This window comes from Hesperophylax consimilis, chromosome 27, assembly GCF_061612785.1.
Source record: "Hesperophylax consimilis isolate HC1 chromosome 27, BYU_Hcon_1.0, whole genome shotgun sequence".
Classification (NCBI taxonomy): Eukaryota; Metazoa; Arthropoda; class Insecta; order Trichoptera; family Limnephilidae; genus Hesperophylax; species Hesperophylax consimilis.
In genome coordinates, this window is record NC_142862.1 from 17,821,357 (window position 1) to 17,849,154 (window position 27,798).

General features: G+C 34.4%; 1 protein-coding gene across 1 annotated transcript; it reads right to left on the reverse strand.

Annotated features, from left to right (window-relative positions):
• Positions 1-1,019: 1,019 nt before the first annotated feature.
• LOC149410685 (serine protease 33-like) lies at positions 1,020-27,264 on the reverse strand. The gene is made up of 9 exons (XM_089647870.1): positions 27,063-27,264; positions 11,536-11,731; positions 9,173-9,290; positions 8,508-8,643; positions 6,895-7,015; positions 6,128-6,263; positions 5,426-5,543; positions 4,482-4,589; positions 1,020-2,506 (listed from the first exon to the last, which is right to left on the reverse strand). Exons 1-9 carry the CDS (start codon positions 27,202-27,204, stop codon positions 2,349-2,351), a joined length of 1,233 nt encoding a protein of 410 aa, XP_089503996.1. The 5' UTR covers positions 27,205-27,264; the 3' UTR covers positions 1,020-2,348.
• Between the last annotated feature and the right edge of the window lie 534 nt (positions 27,265-27,798).

The window sequence follows — 27,798 nt, forward strand, 5'->3', positions numbered from 1 at the left end:
GTTAATGAATAGTGAAATAATAAAATAAAAAATTACTTTCACATGCCGAGATTGCTAGTGGAAAGCCTTACCCCTGGACCATGGAGGCTGTCAGAAATTTTATATGAATATTCTTTTTTTTTTTTTGTGTACCTCAGATTGATTCAATCCTATTACAATACATATGAAATATACAAAGCTTTAAATGGAACATTTTACAATAACTAATATTTTAGAGTTCTTGCCTAAAATGACTTTTGAAATCTTCAAGGCCAATGTTGAAAATGTCAAGAGACCTAGAGGTATCATTTAGCAGCACCATACCTCTTGTCATGCTATGCTGGGCCATAACGTCCGTTCTTCCGTGTGGAATACAGAGCAAGTCGTGGCGTCAACCCTGACGGTAGTTGTTCGGTACAAACAATTTATAGCATTCCAAGAGGTATGGGCTGTCAATGTAATAGTTCATGATTTTAAAAGCTGTTACTTGAAGGGTAACCATTTCTCCTAGATTGGAGACTTACGTAGTGCGTTTCGGAGAGTAAATCTACGTGATGCATAAATCGTGGGTATTCACCATGCGTTCTCATATAAAGATATCTTAGAATTTTTTTTTGAATTTGTTCTAATAATTCTATGTATTTGCCAGTTTTACATGAATAAAATGTGAAATTATACATATTATTTATGTCACTTCTTTGCCCTGATACTGAAAAATAATTAATGCAAAATATAAAACAATCGTTTTTAAAACACAAAATAAATATTTATTAATAAATAAAAAATTTACAGAAAATAAAACATCTCCATCTAAAATATGTTAACAATATCTAAGCATAAAAATCCTATTGTATTTTATTAAAAAATACACAATAATTAGTGTTATTTAAATAAATACCTACATTAGTGACAATTTTTCTACCTTCATTTTAAATAAGGTGTTGTATAATTATAGTGTTTATTATAATTTAATTTTACTTTTTATAAAATATTAGTAACATCTCGTTTAATTTCTAAACTGTTTTAATCTAGGCGGAGATCGATATGAGCATTATTTATTTTTCTACATAATGGTTTGAAAATACATAAATAAGTTGGATTTATTATCTATCAAATAATAATTGTGTAAATAACTAAACGTCGCAGCAAAATTTTATGCAAACAGAATATTTGAAAAGGTGCATTGTTTGCATACAGCATGTTGAAATCTTGTTATTTAGAAAAGAAAATTTCAGTTACATTACAATGGTGCACTTCACTAAAAGTAGTTCACTTCACACATAACTGTTTTCACTTTTTTATCACCTCAATAATGATGCCACCTCATTGGTGTCGTCCCAGTAATGGTGTCACCTCAATGGTGTCTCTCCAATAATGGTGTCACCTTCTTGTTGTCACCCCAATAATGGTGCCACCCTGCTTATTTCATCCCAATAATGGTGTCACCTCAATGGTGTCACCCCAATAGCAGTTTACCCTCAATAATGGTGTCACCCCAATAATGGTATAACCCCAATCGTGGTTACACCCCAATAATGGTGTCACCTCTATGGTGTCACTCCAATAATGGTGTCACCTCTACGGTGTCAGTCCGATAATGGTGTCACCCCAATAATGGTGCCACCTGTATGCTGTCGCTCCCAATAATGGTGTAACCCCAATAATGGTTACAACCCAATAATGGTAAAACCCGATTAATGGCACCACATCAATGTAGTCCCCTCTATGCTATCCCTCCCAATATTGGTGTAACCCCAATAATGGTGACACCACAATAATGGCTACAACCCAATAATAGTGACACCCCAATAATGGCACCACATCAATGTAGTCCCCTCTATGCTGTTCCTCCCAATAATGGTGTAACCCAAATAATAGCGCCACGTCAATGTTGTCCCCGCTATGCTGTCCCTCCCAATAATGGTGTAACCCCAATAATGGTTACAACCCATTAATGGTAAAACCCGATTAATGGCACCACATCAATGTAGTCCCCTCTATGCTATCCCTCCCAATATTGGTGTAACCCCAATAATGGTGACACCACAATTATGGCTACAACCCAATAATAGTGACACCCCAATAATGGCACCACGTCAATGTAGTCCCCTCTATGATGTTCCTCCCAATAATGGTGTAACCACAATAACGGTGTCACCCAAATAATGGCGCCACGTCAATGTTGTCCCCGCTATGCTGTCCCTCCCAATAATGGTGTAACCCCAATGGTGTCACTAGAGACTCCAAATGACTCAGTCTTCACCCATGCTGTTATTACATCTCTTTTAGCTTCTGGTCTTCACAGTAGTTTAACCATCTCAATGTTGTCTCTCCAACGGTGTCTCCTCTATGGAGTCACCCTAATGGTGTCACCTCCAGATGACCCTCCGTATCCAGGGCGAGGTGACCAGCACGCTGTGATATATTCCAGGCTGGTGGTCCTGTCCGCAGCCAAAGCCGGCGCTGGTGATGCCCACCAAATAGTATCGGCCATCTTGCATCACCACCAGGGGACCACCAGAGTCACCTGAAAACAGTGATTTTATTTCAATAAAGCTAACAAAAGTGCACATATTTTTTCAGTCAGTTAGTTTAGTTAGTTTTCAAATTCACAAGTCACAATTGCCTTGAGCCAGTGGACAATTTTTTTGCATTACCAATAATTAGGGTAAATTGTGAGGATGAAGGATGTGTGGAAGAAAGAGGATGGTTGGGAAGTATCTGACTATTCAGATCTGGTCGTTAAACGGTGTTAAAGCCTTTTTTATTGAAATATAATATTTCAACATTTTATGGGTATAAATATGTATTGTAGAAGGGACCGAAATAATTAAATTTCTTAAGCATGAAAACTTTGTAAGAGGGAACTTCTTAAGAGAGTTTCACTGTATTAAACGATTATTAAGATTTAAAAAAACTTTTAAAATTTTGGCTCTGACGAACGTTCCAGTACCGTTCGAAAAACTATTTATTTTCTATGAAATATCTCATATGTTTTTTTGTTTCATATGTGCGTTCTGGGATTCTCTCCTTAAGACCGCCACTCTGTGTTCCTATTGATGGATTTTTTAGTACGGGCAAATTCTTTTGCAGCAGTGGCGCGCTGTTCAAACTGTAGTGATGCGTATAATAATTATACTAGCTTTTTGCCCATTGCAAGCAACTAAATGGTAAAATTGAATTAATTTAAACTGATGTTCAAAAAAATGTGTGAGGTGGTATTTGATGAGGATGAGGCGAGGCGTGTGAGTCAAATATGTATGTATATCATATGTATGTTTGAATGTGAATGAAACAACACGTGTGTGCCTACAATTAGCTTTTTGCCCGTTGCAGGCAACTTATGGTAGAAATGTGGTGTGTGATGCAAGGTTTGAATGTAGATGAAGCAAGAGGTGTGTGTCTACTTTCATATTCATGATTTGGTGTTTGAATGTGGAAGCAAAGATGGTCTGAAAAATTACCTATGAATTATTACAAAATAAGAATAAATTTAGTTCGACGTTAATTTTTATTTAATTGCTCTTCGTAAAATATAATTTTTACCAATGATAAATTTATAGAAAAATATAAAAAATTCTACAAATCTTAAATTGAGAAAAATTTCTTGTACGTGTCGCTTTGTACGGCATCTTATTAAATGAAAGTTATTTCATTTAATAATAGTAAAAAATTAATTACTGTTCCAAGATCAGTTGTTATTTTGTCACCCAGCAACCGAAAACTAAATTTTGAAACACGTTAACGAATGAATAAACCATAATAGAACTCTCCAAAGCTATCTTTTGTAATTTAAATCCCAACTAAATTCGATTTGCAATCAAATAATCTTTAGTAAGTTACCAAACTTATATATCACGCCGCTAGTCGAATCTTTTCAAATGTTGCTTTTTTTTAAATCAAATTTGCACCTAGCTTCCAAAAATGCTTTTTCAGGGGGTTTTGAAAAATTGTCAAAGTATAATACGATATCGCGTGCCTTTTTTCTCGTAATGTGATAAATATGATCGATTATTAAAATTTTGAAACCTTCTGTGGACGTTTTTATTGTAATTTTTCACTTGAAGATTACGTATTTGTCTCGCAATTCCGTTTTCCAATGAGCGCTGTGAAAAAATGTTATTTTTAAATTTTTAAATTTAATAAAGGCGACCTTGACCTGCCTCAAAAGTGAGTTTGCCGTCTAGCAAAAATGAACCGTAAGTCGTTCGACTTTGGAGGCTAAAAGGTCGCTTTTCGCAGGCCAGAAATTCATAATTTTCCCTTCCGAACCGTATAGTCTTCTAAATTCAAGGGGTGGAGAGGTCATTTTTCCCTGGACGGCAAAATTGAGTTTGTGGAAGAGAGGTTGTTTGTCAGAGACACGATTTCCTTAAAAAATAGCAAATTAAGGCTATTACTATATATTATTATTATAATACAAGTAAGCCTTGTTAGGGGTAGTTGGGGGTTCACTGCATGACTGCTTCACAGAGAAAACCGTCACTTGTAATTTGACTAACCTAGGCAGGCGTCTTGGTGTCCATCTGAGTGTCCTGCACAGATCATCTCCATGTGAATCTCCACTGATATCTGCTTGCTCTTGTGCCATCGGATACACTCCTCTGTACCTGGAAACAAGAAATTTAATAATTTTACCCTTGATACTTTTACCCAAATCCTCAAAATTTTTGTCACAATAAATACATAATTCAACTATTGAAGCCAGTACTTACCAACTCTCAAACGAAAATTTGAAACTGAAATATATTCGGTAGCATCTAGGATTCGAACCCAGGACCTCAGCCATGCCGGTGCTTTGCTCTACCACAGAGCTAATTCGACTCTATCCCCTTCGGTCATACTTATTAAACTTCAAAACTGTATTATACTTGACTAAGAACTCTTGCAATCTAGATAGTATCTTTCATAAATAATCCATTTTTATTTTAATGTGCGAAATCTATTGAGTTTTCTACAAGTATTGAAATTTTAAATTTTATTTTTTGTATAACTTATTGAGTAAAACCTCAAATTGTAATATTTAATCACTGATTATTAAAGGTTTTAGTTTATTGAAGGATTTATTTTGTAACATAACTTGACCTGAGTAGTCAATTTATGCGGAATGAACAGTTCAAGCTCTTTATGCATTTTAGCTTTCAGATAGCGCATTCTGTTTGTGGATTCCCAGGCTCTATTAGCTGCATTCACAGCATCCACAGAAAGTCTAGTTTTGTGGCACCACATTTCCGAGTAACTGCAGTTCTAGCGTTTTCTCACTGGAAGAATATGATTGAAGGTGTCCTTAAGCCTCCTAGAAATGTGATGTATGGAAGAGGGACAAATGGGAGATTGAAGATTGAAAACTAGGAGTTCCAAAGGAGACACTCAAGTCTTTTCCTGAACGAAGTTAAAAATAATGTGACTAATCATATATTGCAACTCATGATGTTAGCGCACTTACTGAGTATAGGCACGATGGCAGATCTGAGGTGATGGGTGCCCCTCGGCGCTCCCCCTCTTCCCGTGCTGCCCCATCCTGCCACCAGCGCCGTTTGTCCCGCCAGGCCATCTTTCCACTCCTACTCAAAGGAAAAGAATTAAAAAATTTTTTGTTGCTTGTGTCGTAATGGAGGACTTAGCCAGCTGAGAAATTGAACAAATTGGGTGGGACCCAGATGCGATGCCAACTCGGCCACTGACCGGTCGAATGTGTTAGTTAATCTTATGTGGAATGTCACATAACGCTCTATAAGAGAACATAGATAATAGAAACAAAGGAAGATATGGAATGGAAGAACTACAACCAAACTGTATGAACTATTAATGCATATTTGCAATGAAAGTTATGTGTTTTGTGTGTAGGTAGAAACAAAGGCAGGGCGCTGCTGTGCGTAGAAGCGATTTGCAGTAGTATGGGTGAGCGATAGTGATGACACCTTTGTGTGTGCGGTTTCGTACTGATAATCCCATCTCCCTTGTTTCAGTAAAGTGTGAATTAATGAATTTCGTTTTATAAAACTATTTTCAGCTCTCTTTTCATTTGCATCATGAAATGAAAGTTACGGAGCTTTGAAAGAGAAACAAATGGATAATAATTATAAATGAGTTTGCCTGTACTGACCTGCCCGAGCACCTGTAGGCGGTCTCCGTCCAGCGTGGGTGCCGCTGGCGGCAAACACACGGGCAGCACTTGACTGGTGAGTGCGGCAGGACGGGACAGGCGCAGCAGGGCGAGGTCGAAGCGGTCCGGCTGCGTAATGCGAAAGCGGAATAGCGGGTGCACCAGCTTCTGGGATACCCTGCAGATTGTCAATGTCATTCAATATTATAGTGTGAATGTGGATAAATCTGGTCCCCGTGAAACCTATCCAATGCCCTGTTTTCTCTCCCTAGGTCTGCCTGTGAGCTGGCGACGACACCCCCCCACTACACAAAGAGGCGCACACTTTACCACAATGTTGCAGGTGGCTGTGAATTATTATTTGATTTGTTGATACTTTGTACATATGATTTGTTTAAACTAACAAAATAGAATAGATCTTACTAACAAGTTACTAATACGCAGCACTTGCATACTGCGAATAACATTGTATGCATGGACATTTTGGAGGTCTTGTTTTAATTTTAAATGTAGACTCGTTATATCAAAAAAATTAGCGTCCTTGTGAGAGTTCTGAAGGGGTACCATCAGTACCTAAAACAGGGCGGGGAAGTGGTGGGCCTCCTCCAGAATGTGGATAAATATAACCAACAGAACACATTGTAGAAGAATGTCCTCTTCACTTTTACGAATGCACATAATATATGATATTTTCAACTCTTCGTACTTTCTTTACTCCATTATTGGGATACAATGCGAGACATCAGCAATATATAGAGTTATCGATACAAACATAACCACGGTAATGATAATAATGAATGTTAAATTACTTGTGTTTATCCGCTGGCGGCGCCTGCGCTCTTGTATCCAGGGCCCCGAGCCACACATTGATGTCCCTGGTGCGAGCTCGCTGTACGCAGTGAGCTGCCGTAGCAACAAACCAGCGGGACACTGAAATGAAAAATAAAAATAATCAATATTAACTACATTTCACAAAATACTATATTAACTATATTTCACACAGTACCTACCCGATCGTTTGGAATATTTTTTTTTTTTTTTTTTTTTTTAAAAAGAAAGACAAACATTCCCAGGTTACGAATAACCCAACAATGTTTGAAAATCTCCTACTACCACCACAGAAAGCCGAAAATGTTGCTTGTGTTGTGATGGAGGACTTAGCCAGCCGAGGAATCGAACACGCGACGCTCGGGTGAGACCCAAGCGCTATGCCCACTCAACCACTGACCGGTCATTCGATTCTAGATACATATATGCTTACTAAACAAATGCCCAGGCACTTTTTAGAAATATCAAATTGATTGTTAAATATTTTTGCACATTTTACAATATTTAATTTTATTAGTGGCATTCCACGAGGAATCCTATTGGGCCCTCTACTGTTTTCATTTCTTAAATTTTCAACAGAACCAGTACCAACCCCTTTTTTCCTCCATGATTATGGACTATACTATGATTTATTTTAAAATTTCCCCTCAACTATCGAACTATGATTATAGGGGCAATCTTTTGATATAATTATTGGAGCAATCGACTGAAAGCGAGAAACAAGTCCTCAGCTAATCTTGTATTTGTCACCCCTCATGATGTAACCAAGATATTAAAGTTATCTTATTTGTATGTGTAGTAAAATTTTGCTGTGTTCGGCCATTCGATAAAGAATCTCTATTTTGGACATTGTCTTTCTGTCCAGAGGTTTTTGAGAATGTTCCTATACCTTCTTGTTTACTTGCTTAGAGATTGGCATTTTCGAAGTTAATTTTTTCCATGTCATTGCTTGGTTTTGTTTTGTGTCCAGGTTTTCATGTCATATGGAAGGATAGATTAAACACAAAGATATACCGTTCTGAATTCTGATTCAGATTATTTAGTTTTAGGTCATATCAATGCGATCCCATATTTGTGGAGATGGATCTCTTTGATCATTAGTCAATATTCCTAAGTATGTAGACAGGGTGAAGCAGGATAAAAGATATATTTTTCTCTATGGTATCATTATAAAAAATATTTTTTTAAATGTACAAATTAAATCTTTTTACTTCTTCTCTTAGGCACTTAACCGAATATCAGCATTAACTCCACGTCTCGTTTCTACTTGGTACGCCAAATGAAGTAGGCAATGGCAGAATGAAGAATAAATACATATTTTTTGCTTTTAATAGAAAAAATATCCTGAAGCAAAAGATGACCACAAGTTTTTACTCCAAAGCAATCGGTAACATGTTTGAAAGAATCTCTGGTTAAAATCTGTTGGGGACGTCCTGTTAAGTCTTGTAATGCATGTTATTTTATTATATAAATAGTGATATAAGTATACATTTTACTGCTTTATTATCACAAATTATCCTATTTTAAACCTTTCCCGTACTCCGGTGTTGTATACTCAGTGAACATTGAGTTATTTTGTTTGGCGAATACATACCCAGCACCCCCCCACACTGAAAGTCCCCTATCCGGATATGCGCTTGCCAGGGAAATTCTGCGATTTGAGCGGCCCTCCCTCCAATGATCCTCTTCTGCAACCTCTCTGTTCCTCCTGCCACACCACAGTCTGTCTCCTGGAACATTTTCGTTCACTACTATAAATACATTCATCACAGCGTAACACCCATGGTGGGATTCGGTGTCCAAAACAAATGTTAGTATTTTTGGGATATTGTGCCGTGTTGTACCATTACACATCTGTCCTGAAGATGGACACTGTAAAGCTGTCCGAGACTGGAGAAAGAGGTAGCGCAACACGGTATGTAACACCTCCAAAATAAATCACGATAAATGTTTGACCAGAATGATATTTTTTTAACCAAATTTGGCAATATATGTATTTACAATTTTAGTGTAAAAATTATGATATTTGAGGTTATTTTGACATGATATTTTAACATTTAACCATTTTTTGCCAGTCAGTCCACCTCTTCCTGGGTTGCTCTAACTGGGGCTCTCAATCATGATTTTTGTCCCTTTGTCATTCATCTCTAGTCCTCAGGCCTCACCATTCTGCTTCTTTTCTTTCAGTCATCTTCATTCTCTGTCTGATTTTAAAAGTCTAGTACACATGTATATAAATTGGAGTGGACGTTTGTTTACCTCATCGTAGTCGTCATCAATCCTTCTCCTGAACAATGAGGTTTGAGGCGGCCTGTTCCAGGAGCCGCCCACTTCCAGGGGTCCGTTGTCAGCCTTGAATACCGCCACTTGGGGGGGCCTACAACACACAGTCATTTTAACAAAATATATCATTTTCAAATAACGTTTGTTTGTGTCTGGCTATTTCAGCAATAACAATAATAATTGTTAAGTTTTGTAAATATCCATGCATCTTTTTTGTGAATTGAGAACTTAGTGTTTTGCACTGATTTATGCTTTTGCATTCGATCGAGAACTAGATGTGAACCAAGTTCTCCATCAGTGAACTGGATTGTATATTTGCAATGGATATATAATTCATTTTCGTAGGATTGTGTATTTGCACTACAATGAAAATTTTTGTGTATTTGTATTTCTTTGAGAATTGGGTGAATTTGCACAGACAGGCAAATAGCCGTATTTGCACTAGTTGGAGAATTAGATTTGGTGTACGAGTAACTAGATTTGTACTCTGAATTGTGTATTTGTAGATACTGAATCGAGAAATGAAGGTTTTTACACTGGATGAAGATTTGAGGGTATTTGAAATGATGAAGAAATAGGCGTCTTTGCACTGGTTTTGGTGTAAGAATTTAGTGAATTTGCTCTGGATTGTGTATTTCTAGATATTGAATAGAGAAATGAAGGTTTTAACACTGGATGGAGATATGGGGGTATTTGAAATGATGAAGAATTAGGCGTCTTTGCACTGGTTTTAGTGTAAGAATTTAGTGAATTTGCTCTGCATTGTGCAGTTCTAGATATTGAATAGAGAAATGAAGGTTTTAACACTGGATGGAGATTTGGGGGTATTTGAAATGATGAAGAATTAGGCGTCTTTGCACTGGTTTTAGTGTAAGAATTTAGTGAATTTGCTCTGCATTGTGTATTTCTAGATATTGAATAGAGAAATGAAGGTTTTAACACTGGATGGAGATTTGGGGGTATTTGAAATGATGAAGAATTAGGCGTCTTTGCACTGGTTTTGGTGTAAGAATTTAGTGAATTTGCTCTGGATTGTGTATTTCTAGATATTGAATAGAGAAATGAAGGTTTTAACACTGGATGGAGATTTGGGGGTATTTGAAATGATGAAGAAATAGGCGTCTTTGCACCGGTTTTGGTGTAAGAATTTAGTGAATTTGCTCTAGATTGTGTATTTCTAGATATTGAATAGAGAAATGAAGGTTTTAACACTGGATGGAGATATGGGGGTATTTGAAATGATGAAGAATTAGGCGTCTTTGCACTGGTTTTAGTGTAAGAATTTAGTGAATTTGCTCTGCATTGTGCATTTCTAGATATTGAATAGAGAAATGAAGGTTTTAACACTGGATGGAGATTTGGGGGTATTTGAAATGATGAAGAATTAGGCGTCTTTGCACTGGTTTTAGTGTAAGAATTTAGTGAATTTGCTCTGCATTGTGTATTTCTAGATATTGAATAGAGAAATGAAGGTTTTAACACTGGATGGAGATTTGGGGGTATTTGAAATGATGAAGAATTAGGCGTCTTTGCACTGGTTTTGGTGTAAGAATTTAGTGAATTTGCTCTGAATTGTGTATTTGCAGTGAATGGAAAATTTCAACGGCTTCGGAAAAAAAATAAAGCATTGTGCATAAATTAAAACATTGAAATTGAAAGATGTCAAACCTTCAAAAAAATTTGTGATATAAAAAAAGTTTTTAGTTCAATTTTATAGTAAGTATATATTTGCATCTAATGTAAATAAAATATTTTGAAGTGGACATTCGTTGAGCATAAATAAAAATTATATTTTTAGGAGATACAATATCTGTGCTAGTAAAAAACATTGCCTGGAGAATTTACAATTTGTTTTAATATATCTGTGCTCACAAAAAACATAACGTCGAGGATTTACAATATGTTTTAATATAATATCTGTGCTCATAAAAAACATAACGTCGAGGATTTACAATATGTTTTAATATAATATCTGTGCTCACAAAAAACATAACCTCGAGGATTTACAATATGTTTTAATATAATATCTGTGCTCACAAAAAAAATAACGTCGAGGATTTACAATATGTTTAATATAATATCTGTGCTCATAAAAAAACATTGCCTGAAGGATTACACAATGTTTTAATACATTTATATCTTTAGGATAGTAGGTTAAGGAGATGCAATATTTGAATCCAAAAACTCAAGTATATCTTTAGCACATTACAGTAGGTAGGTACTTAACTCATTTTCGACCAAAATTGGAGGTACAATATTTTAACACTAAGCCATCGATTTGTTGTATTTGCACTGGTTGTGGAATAATTTGTATTTGAAAAATTGAAAGAACAATTCACTTATGTATAAAGTTGTCCTCCTCTTCATCGCCGTAGCAGCAGCTGAGCAGCCAGGCGGGCCCGCAAGACGGAGCACCGCGCGGCGTGCCCCCGTGCGCCCAGCACGCCAGGGACAGCGAGCACGACGTGCCCGCGCACGCCGAGCGCTCCCACCACCCGGGCCCGAGGGTCGAACGCACGAGGCGTGCCAGGATTCCTGTAAAAGTGAAGAGCGATAATTAGGAACGTTGTTAGATATCGTAATGATGGCCATAGACATACAAAACAATAGACCTGCCAATGAGAAAAAAGAGAACAAATCAAGTTTCGCGAAGCGGGGACATGGTGTGAACGTCTCCATTTTGTAAGTGATTTTTCAATAAATTAACCTGATAGTATAGAGGTATTTCGCAATATCTAGTTTTCGAAAATAAAATCTTCTCACGAATAAGTTGTCCTTTTTGCTGGCTACGTAAAAACTGTAAAACAAAAGATGGGACTTGTTTCCAAAATCGAATATTTTGTTACACTATTCAGTTGAACACTTTTACAATTGTGTTATAATTTACCCACCTCACTCATTTCTGCGTGGCTGCGCAACCCGATTTGTGGGCGGTCTGGTTAAAAACGAACATTCAGAACCTGCACAGAAAAGTCCCACGAGCAAAACTGATATCTTACTCAGGGCGTAAGGTTATAATCAGCGCATTGACTCCTTGGTGACTTCGTAAGCCGGCACCCGGAGAGGACTACTCCAATTGCGCCTGCAAAAGACCGCCCTGATTTTACTCTAGCGAACTTTACTTTTCTGCGAAGGGTCTGCTTATTTCAATTTGCGCTCTTCGGCGGTCAACGTACGACTGGTGTTGTAGTTTATTCAAATCATTCTCGAACCTCCCTTGTACCAAAAAGATGACCACATGGCTCGTCGAAATGATTCCCAGATTTTACGTCAGGGCAAGTCTACTCTTTTGTAATGTCTATGGAAAGGGCTAATAAAAAATGAAAGTTTTTTTTAAAAAATAAGTTATATGATACAGTATTTCTGAGCATAAAACAAATGAAAATATGAATTCCATATTTGCTTGAATTTATTTGAGGTTTCTAATTATTATAATTCCAAGATATTTAATTTTATGTTAACTGTCGCATTAAACCAAAAAAAAATCAATGAAATCAGTAGTGCGGCAATTAAATCGTATTAACAGTTAAAGAGTGACAACAAAAAGAAACTGCGAGTTGGTCCAAGTGTTATTTGACGACCCGATTTGTAATGTTCGGGCTCCCGACAGAACAGAATTGAGCCAATATGGAAATGTATAAATACTTAATCACGCTATTCGTATTCGAGACAACATCTCATTTCATATTCTAATTTGGCTTCAGCTAAAATTTCACTTGCAATTACAATAATTAGCATACGGAGAGTTTGCAGTCTCAAGCCGGTGGTCAAGTGTTTATTGAGTCAGTGCCAGGGCCGGTCCTGAGCTAACGCGGAGCCTGGCGCGAGTTAATTTTTGACGCTCCTTGCCAAAACCAGTAGATGCCTAGGACCCTACGTAGGTTATCACTGTAATCAATTATATTACTCCGGTGGCTCACTTCATACCTTTGGAGTAGACTTCAAAGTGTCTTAGTTGAGGGAACAAAGTCCGGCTTCTTCTCTGTGCCCTCCGGTGTACCTCAAGGTTCTCATTTAGGCCCATTATTATTTAATGTGTATATATACGATATTCACAAATGTTTTTTACATGCTAATTACCTAGCATATGCAGATGATAAAAAAATATACTTAGTTATTAAATCAATCAACGACTGCATTAAACTTCAAAAGGACCTCAATCGTCTCTTTGTCTATTGCGAATTAAACAAACTTGTCATTAACATCGCAAAATGCAATAAATTAACATTTAAAAGTAATAAAAATAAAATATCTTTTTATACACACTAAACGGCACACACATCAATGAAGTAAAATATATCAGGGACCTTAGGGTAGCACTGGATGTTAAATTAAACTTTATCCAACACACCGATGACATCATTAACAAAGCCAATAAAATGCTGGGATTTATAATTCGCATAGCAAAACCCTTCCACAACATAAACACTTTATATTCCCTTTACACCTCATGTATTCGCCCGCACCTGGAACACTGTACACCGATCTGGACTCCTTTATATCAAGCCCATATCGAAAGAATAGAAAGAATTAAAAAAAAAAATTAAACACATAAATTATAAACTAAACTTACACTTCTCAAATTATACCGAATCCATTAAATTTCATAATTTTAACTCCCTCCAAACACGACGTCTAATTATTGATCAAATCTTATTATTTAAAATCCTAAATAATGGTCTGGACTCACCAGAACTTAAGAATTTAATAAATCTTCATATTCCGTCTAGATCAACCCGACAATCTGATTTATTTTATCTACCCACGTGTAGAACAAACAATCGAAAAAATTCCCCAATTCCTCGTATATGTGCACAATATAATACAAAATTTTACAGCATTGACATTTTTGATAATAACCTAAAGAAATATCGATATGAAGTAATGCGTACGATCGATTATTAATATGAGAGTATGGAATGTATCGACAGCATCTCCTATCCTCTTCCTATTTTCCCCTTCCTCTCTCCTTCCTTTAACACCAAATTAATTTTAAGATACTAAAACTTCATTTCTAATGCACTTTAGCATAAGAAACTTCTGTGGCTTGACTTCAGTTAACTTGTATATTTATATCTATCATTGTATATTATATAAAAGCTGTTTGTTTCTTACAAAATAAATAAATAAATAAATATTAGGATGATTTCAATTTGTGAAGCACCGTTTTTGTGAAAAATAATCTCAAAGGCGATCTGTTAGGACTGTTAGGTATAATTGACAAATTCTATTATAAGTGTATCATCGAAGAAGAAGATAATACTAATAAATCCAAAAGAAACATGAAACAAGACACAGAAAAATAAAAAGGCAACGGTTTCAACTGGGAATCGCACCCGGGATCTCTGATTACCGGGACAACGCCTCTAACCACTCGGCCATTGGGACCTAATTCTTTTATGTAATTTTTATAAGTTTTACGAAATCTGAGATTCAATCGAAGGTCGATCTAGAACATTTAATTGATTAATGGATTGCAGACCTTCGAGGACAGACATCAGGTGGGAAATCTGCACGGAAAAAAATGAGTACCTTTTATATCAAGATACTGTTAAAGTCCATAAAAAGTGCATTATTAAAGTAATAAATAAACGAATGAAAAAAATATGACTGCATGATCATTTCCTATTAAAATATTAGTCATTTAGAATATTATCTGAACATATGTTCACGTAGGTGGCCTTTAGATTCATTCCAATTCAGTTTATTAATTTTAAAAACATTACAATATTGTTCATTTGAGCATTTTTTAAATACATAAATATAATGGATTTGTAAAATATAATTTAAATTTATATTAATAAAAGTGGACGAGAGGAGAAAATATTATTTTTTGTAAGAGAACGTGTTCCGACTTCCTCATAACATATTCAACTTTACCAATAGTTTGTTATGAAATGTGTCAAATCATCAAATCATTCGTAATAGGCCTACAGTCCCGTTTTTAACAGGAAAAAATAATAATTTGGCCAGATTTTTAATAAATTTTCAATATTTCATATCAGTGAGTTTTCTCCGTCTATCCTTCTACCGGTATTTAAATGGATGATGCTCCGAGAAACTAGCGCCATTGTTTCCTTCGACACAGGTGCGCTCGAAAACACGCAAAATTCCCCACCTACATTTTTTACATATTGACATTTTTCACGTGAGAACGGGTCGCTTTTGCCACGCGTCCTTTTGTGGATTGATTTCATGGCGTCTGGGTTTTCTCATTCGTGCAAGACAGGACTCACTCCTGTCTTCCCTCAATAATACCCTTCACAGTTCATATCTAAAGATGGCTAAATTGATTAAACTAAATTATTTACGTTAGGGAAAAGTGTAAAAGTTACCTTGTGTAAAGTTAATATTTTATATAGGTATACAAAAAAGTTACAAATACCCTAAAATCACCACCGTTCAGAATCTACATGTTGCTTGAAATGAATTTAGCCGTGTTTAATGACCAGATTTGAATAGTCAGGTAATTCTCCATCATTCTCTTCTCCTCTCCTTAACCTACCCACTACCTTCATCCTCACAGCATACCTAATTGGAGATGCCATAATCCCACTGATCCCAGATAGCTGGGAGCAGTTGGAATTCTTGTACGGTAATCACATAAATGAAATTTACTCAAACATATAGGTACTATACTTATCAAACAATTTATCAAAATGTTCATCCTAATTTGACTGTCCTAAAACGGGAATCCTCCTAGTTGGGCAGTCAAAACATTTCTTAAATAATGTATATAAATGTATAATCATTTACTAAAAAAAAATATATATATATATATTTTTAATCGTGCACGACCCCACTGAGAGCCTGGATAAGGTCCTCCCACAGCCGCTGTGCCCACATGATGTACATATCACAGGTGAGGCCTTAAAGAGTTGCCGATGCCCGCTGCATTCATTCCCCGGCGGGATTGATGATGTCCACACGGCGACACATGAGACCCTATACTAGCTCACCGACCTAGATGTTCTCCCCTGACCCCCCACGAAAGATGAAGAAGTCTAAAAAATATGATAAAATGATTTTAAAAAGAGCATTTTCGGAAGTAGGTACTAATCTTGAAACGTATAAACGTAATCATGAACGTTTTTATTTAACAATGGCTTACATTATTAAATCCATAAACAAGCTGTTATTAAAACTGTTGGCTCGATTGAGCATTGAATTCCATTTGGAAACCTTTCTTTCCACAGTTTAACTGGGGCATTATGTATCTCAGCGAACACAAAACTCACACAGATGCATTACTTGCATACAGCACGTTTCAAACTTCTCATTCGACCTCATAAAACAAAAATTCCAGTAAAATAGAAAAAAAGCATATTTCTAATGTTATAAAAAATTACGAAACGTTTTTAATATTCAAATTCGATTGTACAGTCCATTTTTCTGTAAAACAATAAGTAGCCGTAAGCAACATAAAATGCTGTTTCTCATTGACGTTTCACAAGGACGACGGAAGCGTACACGTATGCGCCAATAAACAGTGTGTAACTTTAGCATTATTTTTTTTTTTAACATATTTATTTATTTATTTATACGTCTAAAAAGGATTTTACAATTAATAATTAATCCTTTACAAGAAAGTGGAAAGGGTTACAATAGAGCTATCAGCGGTATCCATAGAGTGGAAAACACTCTTAGCATCACCTTGGTGAAAGATCACCATTCAGAATCGCAGCGAGGCTTGAAATGACTTTAGCCGTCTTTGATGACCAGATCTGAAGAGCAAACCTTCCTCTACTTCAACTCTTTTCATTCCCCACTACCTCCAGCCTCACAACGTAATATCCAAATTGGGGATACCATAGTAATGTCTTCATTCCGGAATGTGGGGGGGTTTGTGCGATCCCACACAATCCATAGAGAATATACAATAATAATATAATAATATTTCAACAATAACATTATACAAAGCACATACAGTAATATTGCAACAATATATCAATAATAACATCCCATAAAGCGTATACAATAATATTAAAAAATATATATTAACATCCCATAATGCATACACAATAATATTGTAACAAAATATCAATAATAACATCCCATAAAGTATAGGTATACAATAATATTACAATAATATATCAAAAATTACACCCAATAAAGCATATTAAATAATATTACAACAATATATCAATAGTAACATCCCATAAAGCATGTACCATAATATTGTAACAATATATCAAAAATAACATCCAATAAAGTATAGGTACACAATAATAATACAATAATATTACAATAATATATCAAAAATTACATCCTATAAAGCATATTAAATAATATTACAACAATATATCAATAATAACATCCCATAAAGTATAGGTATACAATAATAATACATTAATATTACAATAATATATCAAAAATTACATCCAATAAAGCATATTAAATAATATTACAACAATATATCAATAATAACACCCCACAAAGTATATACCATAACAATGCAATACGATTACAATAATAACATCCGATATAGAATATACGATAATAATACCATAATACAAATGACTACGTTGGTTGCAATGTCATTTGCAACCAACGTAGGTGAACAAGGGATTATTATGTCATCTGTACAGATGAACATGGATAGTCTAAGACCCCAAAAAACAAAAGCAGATATTCCTAGACAACGTATGAAATGGACGAACGATGTCAATATTATGTTCATTGTTCGTTCATATTTTTATGTAACCAAACTAGAAACAGATATGTTGTTATATAGGAAAAAATTACATTCACTTTTCTCACAAAATTATCCGATTGCCCAGGTAAACGAACAAAGATTAGCAGACCAAAAGCGAGCAATTTTCAAAAATAATTTAATTCCTGTAGTCACATTAGAACAAATTAAAAGAGAAGTAGCAGATAGATTGCAAATGGTAAATAATTTAGAACAAATTAACACAAGTAATGTCATATCAGATGCATTGAATGTAGATAGTTTGGATAATATTCTAGTCGAAATTTCCAATGATATTACAGTAGATTCAAATAACTTAGACGTTATTTATAATCTTAGGGAAATCAACATTGCAAATTTAAACTTTGTTGATGATAATGTAGTAGAATTAGCTAACTTACTTCATAATAATATAAAAAAAAATATAGATGTAGAGCCAACAGTTAGACCAAAATTACCAAAATTACATACGTCAAAGAAATTATCTAAATTAATTTTTGAATTAAATAACATAATTTTACCAAAAATCATATTTGACGAAATTAAATTTTTAGATCTTCATACAATAGTATATGCTAGTGCTGTTACTGTTTGTAATAAGTTAGGAATCAAATTATCATCCTCTGATGATAGATCATATAGTTATAGTAAACCAGAATGGCAGATCAGATTAGAAAATGATGTAGTATTTTTAAGAAGAAACATAGTTAGAGTAATAGAATATAAAAATGGGAATAGAAGTAGGAAAATTTTGAGACATGTAGATGAAATTGGGAGAAGATTAGGCGTAAAAGCTAGTAGATTAAAAAGATATAATTATAAGTATAATAAAAAAAATAATAACAGATTATTCCATAAAAATGAAAAAATATTTTATTCCAAACATGACGATAAACAAAATATTATTTCGAATAATAATATTCCATTGCCATCTGAATCAGATATGCGCGATTTTTGGACTAAAATTTGGAGTAAAGATATAAAAAATAACGAGTCAAGTCCCTGGATAGAAAATGAAGAACTCAATTTTTCAGGCATTGAACAAATGAGTTTTTCTAATATATCGGTTGAATTGTTAACCAAAATTATTAAAAATACTCAAAATTGGAAAGCCACGGGTTGCGATTGGATACATAATTTTTGGTACAAACGTCTAACTTCTTTACATCCTCTTTTGGCAAAAAATCTTTCAAAATTTGTCAGTCAACCACAAAATTTTCCAAATTTTCTAACTAAGGGCAATTACTTATATGTTGCCCAAAAGCGAAAATATTAATAATCCCTCTCAGTACAGACCCATTACATGTTTACCGACAGTATACAAAATATTAACCTCTTGCTTGACAGATTTAATATATACTCATTTAGATGAAAAAAATATTTTATCTGAACAACAAAAAGGTTGCCGCAGAAAACATATGGGATGTAAAGAACAATTAGTTATTGATTCTGTAATTCTAAAACAGATTCAAACTCGAAAACGTAATTTACATACTCGCTATATAGACTACCAAAAGGCTTTCGATAGTGTCCCGCACTCAGAGGCGGATTTTCCCTTAGGCCTATGTAGGTCCGGGCCTAGGGCGGCCAGATATTAGGGGCGGCCAATCGTGACAAAAAAGTCACAGATGATAACAAGAAATTACTTACTAAGTACCTAAATATTCTAAGTACGAAATAGCGATATGCAAGAGCGTGTTCACACACAGCACACAGCGCGCCCCCACGCCCCGCGTTCTTTTCTCTACTCCAAGAGCTGTATAATTTCTTTGCAGCATCAACTCAGCGTTGGGAACTCCTACAAGCCCATTTCACCGTCAAAAGTCTATCAACGACTCGTTGGTCAGCTCGTGCAGATGCATGCAAAAGTTTACGCGAATCGTGGCATGAAATCCATAAAGCGTTAGTCTCGATCGAAAATGACACAGAACAGAAGAAAGCCGTTTTATGTGAAGCAAGAGGTATTCGTTTAAAACTGGAACGCTTTGAAACGGCCATCATGACTGTGTTTTGGGGATTTTTACTGAATCGCATTAAGGCCACAAGTAAAAAACTTCAGAGTGTGGAAATTGACATCACCATTGTCATAGAACTGTATGAGGTACTTATACATTTTATTGGCGAAATGCGAGATAATTTTGATGATTTCGAAAACCAAGCCAAAAAACTGTCCTTTTTACAGGAATATGAAAGAGATTTTCGACCCAATCGAAAGCCTAAGCTACTTCCTGGTGAGAATAATACAGGTGAAAAGATGCAACAAAAAAACGGCCGCGAAAATTTCAGAATCGCTACTTTTTTAGTAATAATCGATTCCTTATCAGCAGAACTAAAAAAACGACTGGGTGCTTATAATAAATTTAATTTTATAACTCAATTGACAAATCTAAGCCCGTCTGAAGTCGAAGAAAAGGCAAACTCATTGCAAATGATTTATTCTAGTGATTTAGAAGCCCATTTTTCAGAAGAATGTCTCCATTTTTGTTGCAGTTCTTGCATTCTCACTGCAGTGTGAAAAATAAGGATCGAAAAAATGCTGTCAGTTTGTTAAAATGGTTACGAACTGAAGATCTTCAAACCATTTTTCCAAACGTGGATATTGCTCTTCGAATGTGTGTGTGTACTCTCGCCAGTAACTGTTCTGGAGAGCGATCATTTTCTTGTTAACGACGTGTAAAAAATTATTTACGCACAACAATGGCGGAGCAAAGGCTGAACAATCTTGCTTTGCTTAACATAGAAGCAGATTTTTTAAGGAAATTGGATTGCGAAGATCTAATTAATGATTTTGCTGCACTTAGTGCAGACGAGAATTGTAACTGCCAGATTTTTGTTTTGAGTTCAGTTTTTTTTATGTTAGATAATGCTTTACGTAAATTTTTTTACCAACGTTTTAATTTGTATTTTAAGTTTAGTTATTATATTCGAATATGTACCTTAAGTTGATTTTTATTTAAAAGAGGTGCTGATTTCTTTTATTTGTTTGGAGACTTAATAATAACTTTTTATCCAGCCCGTATCTGGCAACCCTAATTGTAACTGTGAAACACTTATATATTATTGTATGAGAATAAACCTGAAACTAGTTAAATAAATTAAACCTAAAACCGTTTTAAATGTTTTATTCAAATCCTTGAAACCTTAGAAAGTATTACAAACTAGCAGCTATTATAGTTAACTAAATTTCTGAATCGATTTCGATAAAAGTTGTCAATAAAGTAAATTCACTATGTAATCTATAGTCTATATCAGGGGTCTCCAAACAACGGCCCGCCAATGTCATCAATCCGGCCTGCGACAATCGACAATTATACAGTAATTGAACTAGCGAATTTAGCAAGCGTATTTTTTTACATTAATTCCACACAGGAGGCTTTGAAGAAAATATTTTCCCTCACGACCTATGTCATCTTAGGTGATGCTGTGTGGAGGGTCTTTTTAAGGAAGGGAAGGATAGGAAGTTCTGAAAAGGAAAATGTATGAAGGGTGGGTAGGAATCTGGGGATTAGTGTGTCCAGGAGTGACATACGTATGAATACATCCCTCCAACTGCGGTGCAAGGCGATGGGTCAAGATAGTCCGGCTGGAAAGGTCAAAAGGCCTCCCTCACCCAGTCTCTCTCGATCCGGCCCGCCACGCAGCAGGTGGGCAGACGTATCCGCCGCCAAGACCTGGACAAATCTCACCCCATGAACCATGAATGATAATGGCAGGAAAATTAAAACGGTTTTGACCCTAGGAACTTACTGAAAAGTTTGGATACTCCTGGTCAATATGATGGGTACTGAGAAAGGGGCGGCTAAATGGTCTGGGGCCTTAGGGCCTAGGGCGGCCAAGACTGCAAATCCGCCTCTGCCCGCACTCGTGGCTGATCAAAGTATTAAATATATATACAATTAACCCCATTATTATTAGCTTTTTGGAAAATATTATGTCCTTTTGGAATACCAATTTACTTATCAATTTAAAAGGTAAGAAAATAGTAATACCGGGCATTTCAATTAAAAGAGGAATTTTTCAAGGAGACTCATTGAGTCCTCTTTGGTTTTGTTTAGCATTGAATCCTCTATCTAAAATGCTAATTAAAAGCAAGTTTGGAATAAAAGTTAAGGGTAATACAAGGGAGAGTAGTAAAATTTCGCATTTATTATATATGGATGACATAAAATTATTTTCGAATTCTGAACAAAATTTAGAGAAAATGATCGAGGTAGTCAAAAACTTTTCAGATGATATCAAAATGACTTTTGGTTTAGATAAATGTAGAACGATCCATATAGAGAAAGGCAAAATTGTAGATGGGGACGAGAGTATATTTAGAAATTTCCAAATTACTAGTATGAAAAGGGATGATGTTTATAAGTATTTAGGATACCCACAATCAAATAGATTAGACCATAGTAGTATTAAAAATGATATTTGGATTAAATTTCAAACTAAGATCAGGTAAATTTAAAAATGCAATCTTTCTGCTAAAAAATTAGTAAAAGCAATAAATACTTGGGCAATACCTCTATTAACGTACTCATTTGGCATAATTAAATGGTCTAATACAGATTTAGATAACTTAGAAAGATTAATTAGAACTACGCTAACAAAGTTTAATTGCCATCATCCAAATTCAGCTATAGAACGAGTTAATTTACCTAGAAATTTAGGAGGTAGAGGTATAGTCAAAATAACTTCTTTGAAACATAATCAGGTAGAAATGCTAAGAATTTTTTTCCATAGGAAAGCTCATAGCTCAGAAATGCACAAAATAATTTGCAAGGCAGATATAAATATTACACCTTTAAATTTATACGATGAGAATGCCAACATTTTTATAAATCCCAACCAGGAATTATTAGATTCCTGGTCAAATAAAATTTTACACGCAAAACACTTCAATTATCTCAACCAAACGTATGTTGACAAAATTTCGTCAAACAAATGGTTGAGTATTGGAGAGTTGAGCGCAGAAATAGAAGGATTTATGCTTGCCATTCAGGATAGAGTCATTAATACTAAAAATTATAGAAAGCATATAATCAAAGATACAAATCAAATTGATGATTTGTGTAGAAAATGTTTGGCTTTTCCGGAAACTATAGAACATATTATATCGGGATGTTCTATATTAGCACCGTCCGAGTATACATTTAGGCACAATCAAGTTTTAAAAATAATTCACCAAAATTTGGTAATAAAACATAACTTGATTGACTGCCGTAATGTAGTACCATATTATGAATACGAACCAAATTCATTTTTAGAAAACGAATTTTATAAAATATATTATGATAAAACTATACTAACAGACCGAGCGATTAGTCATAATAGACCCGATATAGTTTTACATGACAAAATTAAAAAAAAATAACTTATATCATTGATGTCGCTATTCCAAATTCCTGTAATATTCAAAAATCTGTTAGTGAAAAAATAAGAAAATACACAGATTTAGGAAATGAAATAAAAGAATTTGGCATTCTCAGACTATAAAAATATTACCATTCGTTATTTCGGCTACTGGCATTATACCTAGCTCTCTAATTAAAAATTTAGGCGTATTAGATCTATCAAAAAAAATATATATAAAGATGCAAAAGTCGGTCATTTTGAATACATGTAGGATAACAAAAGATTTTTTAAATATTTATGTTGAGGGATCAGTAGGATTTATAGGCCCTGTTAGAAGTTCTACCGAGCCGAACCCTCTGATATGAAAATATCTGGAGTCGGTGAATTATTTTCCCATTTGATCTCTGGTGAGTTGACGTGTTGTTCTTGTATTGTTTTGTATTTATTTTGCCTATATAATGCACTTGCATAATGTTGATTGATTCGATGATCATTTGTGGAAAAGTGTGTGGAAGGGTTTAGTTTTTCCTATGGGGAAGATTTAACCCGGACATAAAATCGGAAAAGAAAAAATAAAAATTATAATAATATATCAAAAATGACATCCAATAAAGCATATTAAATAATATTACAACAATATATCAATAATAACATCCCATAAAGCATGTACCATAACAATAAGATAATACAATAAGATTACAATAATAAAATCCGATATAGAATATACAATAATAATACGATAATAATAATAATACCATAATAATAATAATAATAATACCATAATATGTTTTCATCTTTTATTGGATGTTATTATTGTAATATTATTGTATTATCATAATAATACCATAATAATAATAATAATACCATATTATATTAATCTTTTATGGGATGTTATTATTGTAATATTATTGTATTATCATTGTATATGCTTTATGGGATATATGCTTTATAATAACATCCCATAAAGCATATACAATGATAATACAATAATATTACAATAATATTTCAATAATAACATCACATAAAAGATTAATACACATACACGTAAAAATGAAGAATGCAATACATCAATGATAAGAAAGAAAATATTTTTTTATATTATTATAAAATACGTTGTACAAAAAAAGACGCTAAAGCATTATATTGTCGAGGCTAACAACTTTCTCCAGTGAATCTGGACTCTTGTGGGTTTCCACGATAAGTCCTAAGTCCTCTCCACTGGCTTCCGGAAATTGGAGCCAATCGGAAGTTGGGACTCTAATACGGTGTTCATATTTAAAAAAAAAATACAAACAGGAACATTGTTTGTAGTTAATGTTTATATAGGATAGACGGTAAAATCTAGGTGTATTCATGCAATAAGCAGTTTCATATGTATACATATTAATATTTTGAGTAATAGTATTTATATATATACGCCTAAAAAGGCTTACATGATGATAGAAGTGATACATGATGCAGTGTACATAGGAGAATATCTGTATTATACAGGAGATACTGACAATAAATAGATGTACCTAATCCATTGTAAAGAAGGTAAAAATACACAATTGTAAAATTGCGATTACAAGTATAATGAGAAAATATTAAGAAATAATTAAAAGAAAAACTAAGTATGAAGCAATATTAGTTAAACGTAAGAGTAACATAAATTAAAAAAGAAATTACAACAACACTACATTTAAGACAAATCTTAAAATTAATTTACCAACGCTACTCTAATTTGTAGGATGCGACATAGTGTTGGAATAGATTATGCTTAGTTCTATAAATGGAGTCAATAAATAAATCAATAGCACTCCCATACTTGTTGCCCAGATCATGCATCCTATTGGTAAGTGAGTGTGTCTGATAGTTGGTCGTGTATGTATTGCAGAAGAATGTTATATTTTGTCTTAACTCTGTGTAACACAACCAGGTCTGAAATAATTCTCCTGTCAGACAGTGTTATTAGATGCAATTGATTCATCAAACTGACGTATAGTGATATTGATAAAATAATATGGTAAATGCATATATATGACACCAATCGCTCAAGTAGATGATTGTTCTGAAGTTAAACGATTGTTTATTTAGTAAAAAAACGGTCGTGGGATTTCTGAAGACTCTCACAGCAAAAATACTATATAATAACAGGTAGACTATAGAACAAAGGGGAGATTATATCAGATTGAGAGTAGATAGAGAAAAACTAAGCTAGGAGAAATCACAAATTGATTTTGAATTCGGAGCCGTAGTGCTCTGAAAGTTGGGTTAGGTTAGGTTCTACCTACTTGGAAACTTTCATTGTCAGATCCACCTATTATAGATATCGCAGCCAGAATTTACACGAACACAGAACGCACTCAAACAGACGCATTGATTGCATACATCACGTTTCAGACTTATTATTCGACTTAAGAAAAGAAAATCGAGTGAAATTAAAAAAAATGTACAAAATAAAAAGAACACGTTTACTCGTTTCGAATGCTCAAATTACATCAACGTATAAGTAAGTACCCCTTTTTATCCCTTTGCGCTAAAAACAATAAATATGCAAGTCAAAACACTATTTCTCAGTGACGTATCGTAAGAGCATGGGATACACAATTAATACAAAGACTGTTATACCTGAAAATCTGCAGCGAAATCAAATATTTGGGGCATGTCATCACCGATGACCTAAATGATAAAAATGACATAGAACGCCAAAAAAGAGTACTGAGTGTGCGAGCTAACATGCTTGCAAGACGATTCAACAAGTGCAGTTCTCCGGTGAAGAAGCAACTTTTCCAAACATATTGTATGAGCTTCTATGACGACATACGCACAAGGCGTCATGAACACACTCCGAGTACAGTACAACCACGCATACAGAGCCCTATTTGGCGCAGCGCCTCACAGATGTTCACCAAAGGAAGGGTGCATGGGTTCGCTGCTTTGATTCGCCACATAATAGCCGGGACGAGTCAGCGCTACCAGAGATTGGACAACACTCTTGTCCAGGCCGTTGCCCAGTGGCAGGGAGCGCCTCTACACCAGAGATGGAGAATTTCACTCAAGCCACCATAAAGTCCTAATGTGTTCATCAATTTATTCATTTTTGCATTTATTTCTAAATTGATTTTTTTTATGTATTAACTTAAATGTAAAATTTTATAATATTATATTTTTGAAATAAACATTAGTATTATTATATTGCTCATCTAACACACTAACTTCAATACAAAACTAATACAAATCTAATAAATAATATAAAACAAAAAGACTCTGAATGGCTAGTTATAAATATATTTAAACAAATCCTACCGAAACGCCAAAAACTTGTGTATTCTTTGTGCGCCTTATATCACCACGAATAAAGGTAATTGGTATAAAAATCACTTGGCAATCGGAGTTCAGAAACGCTCGATTTCAAACGAATGAGTGGTTTTTATTTATTTTCTGAATATTTTTTTAAGAAAACAAATTAATCAAGGGAAATTGTCACAAATAATCTTAGCGAAAGTATTGTATTTTTTTAAAGTTGTTTCTTAATGCGTTCATACATTTTTTATGAAAAAAATAATTATTTTATTTGTTTACGCTTATTTTTTTATGAAGTAATTAACAATTTCATTTTAATCCTACTCAAGCGAAACGATACGAAAAGCGTCAATTCATCCATGGTAAATTTTTGGTATTTTTAATGTAAATCGATTCTAAGTAAAAATTAATCTAAGATGACTAGCATTTTAAAAACATCATCACCAAATTCTGCATCTCAATACATTTATATTTCATATATATCTTCTTAAAATTATAATACAGTACCCGAATAAATAAGATTAATAAAATAAATATAAAGCTCACCATCAGCATCAGTATGTTGCACCAGTATTGCTAAAACGACCAGCAAGTTGGTGAGCGTGGTTCTATGCGCCCTATTCTTGTTGATGTTCGTTCTGCTGCGCGTGGTAACATGGTTGCGGCCCGTCAGCTGTTCGGCCGCCATCTTGAAACTTCAGCACGACATGGTGCCACTGCATCGAGACTTGGATTGAACTGATTTCTGATTTTATGTACGCCACTGCTCTTTTACACTGATTTTGGGCACTGAAGAAAAATAGTAATGAATTGGTTTCATTTAAACATATTTCTAAAAAAAAAAGATATATTAAAACATAAAATATTAACCTACGTTTAATAAAATTGTTATTTTCATTGGTTGTTTAAACAGGGGTGTGTAGTGAATAATTTCTGTACTGGAAGCATTTAAAGTTTTTCGAAAAAAAATGTTTTTTGTTAAATTTAAAACTTTTTCGTATGTATAGAACTGTTTATGTATGCAGACTCAACGTTTGTATAAAACTGTTTATGTACGCAGACTCAACGTTTATATAAAACTTTTTTATGTATGCATACTCAACGTTTGTAAAAAACTGTTTATGTACGCATACTCAACGTTTGTATAAAACTGTTTATGTACGCAGACTCAACGTTTATATGAAACTATTATATCAATATAAAGTTTTTTACATGTATTTTTTGACATCTGTCTCACTAGGGTACACCTGTGTCGAGACAGACGTATTCAGATACTTAAAGA

Bases quoted from the DNA above. Each gene is read 5' to 3' on its own strand.
- LOC149410685 (XM_089647870.1), bottom strand. From the start codon at position 27,204: ATGGCGGCCGAACAGCTGACGGGCCGCAACCATGTTACCACGCGCAGC. The intron at 7,016-8,507 runs GTATGTATTCGC...TTTTCATTTCAG, and splicing joins TCAGTGTGGGGGGGTGCTGG to TGTCCCGCTGGTTTGTTGCT. The intron at 5,544-6,127 runs GCACCCACGCTG...TCCTTTGAGTAG, and splicing joins CCGTGTGTTTGCCGCCAGCG to GAGTGGAAAGATGGCCTGGC.